At 44.8% G+C, this 1,230-nt stretch overlaps 1 protein-coding gene across 1 annotated transcript in view; it reads right to left on the minus strand.

Annotated features, from left to right (window-relative positions):
* Window positions 1–497: 497 nt before the first annotated feature.
* The window catches only part of TM35_000261920 (UDP-Gal or UDP-GlcNAc-dependent glycosyltransferase), a gene marked incomplete at both ends in the record, with an annotated part of 873 nt that continues 140 nt past the window's right edge, over window positions 498–1,230 (minus strand). Inside the window, one exon of the mRNA XM_029027929.1 lies at window positions 498–1,230. This exon is cut by the window's right edge and continues 140 nt beyond it. Within this exon, the coding sequence (XP_028880806.1) occupies window positions 498–1,230 (733 nt within the window).

Below are 1,230 nucleotides of genomic sequence, written 5' to 3' on the forward strand. Positions count from 1 at the left end.
CATCTGGGCTATGCGGCTTTACGGCGGCAGTGACGTTCAACGATGTATCAGAGGGATACCCACTCGAAGTGACCGCTCTAAAAGCATCATAGTAGAGATATGCAGTGAATGCCTGCAACACAAGAATCACCAAACAAAGGCCTGTGACGATGACTACCTTTCGTGGACGACGCTTTGCCATTATAGCTCTATCTTTATGTTTACAAATTAAAGCAGAGTATTGAGAATGTCATGGAGACGGATGTAAAGAGAGGGTGACAAAGAGCGAAAGGAGTTAAAAACCTCAACAGTAGTCAACTAGGAGCAAATCAAGATATTCATTTGAAGTAAATTAGGGAAGCATAGTCCCGGAAGCAATAATGAAATCAAGAGATAAGAGGGGTGTACTTAATAGTTCAAAAATGTATCCAGCCCAGAGAATCAAAAGCAAATAAAAGAAAAAAGGGAAAATCAAAAACATTTGCACAGAGATTATGTGTACCATATCCGTGGTAGTGCTAACAAACAAACTGAATATATCCACGACCACGCACCATTTCCAGTCTAGAGCTATGTGTCGTGTCGTTGCCAAACCGCTCCATCAGCTTCCCATAGTCATCCTCGCGCAAGTGGTGAATAACAACAGACCTCCATGTGACAGAATAGTGCCCAGTGTCGTTAAGAATATCGTGAAAGCTGCACGGTGCAGCACCGACGAAAATAGAGTGATGGTGACGTTGCTCAACACGCAGCACCTGACCAACCACTTTATCCTCATCTTGCATATTAAGCGAGAGAAACTTCGGTTCACGCATTTTACTGTACGGCATCTCTACGAGACGTTGGAGTGGTTTGTAAGAAACAAACTGCTGTACCACATCCCTTGAGAGGGTATAGCACATTCCAGCAGCATATCGAAAACGGTAGTTAATTCTGCGTTTCCGCACACTCCAACCCAGAGGCATTCCCCAATACACCCTTCGCCTGGGTAGTGTGTGTAAATCAGCCAGGAACAGTGGTACTCGCAGGAACATGTCATCGTCTCCCTTCGAAATGTAGTTCACATTCGGGAATACTCGCAGTGCCAACTCAAACCAAAAGTACAGCTTACGAGTCAAGAGTATCCCAGCCTCGGTACCCCAATGACCAGGAGTACCAATTGTTTTCTTCGTTGTTGGCAGAGCATCATTCATCGGCAGTGTAATGATATCATGATACTCATCAGCTTCCTCCAGTAGTGCAGCAGAATGC

This window comes from Trypanosoma theileri, assembly GCF_002087225.1.
Source record: "Trypanosoma theileri isolate Edinburgh chromosome Unknown TM35_Tth_26_V1, whole genome shotgun sequence".
NCBI lineage: Eukaryota > Euglenozoa > Kinetoplastea > Trypanosomatida > Trypanosomatidae > Trypanosoma > Trypanosoma theileri.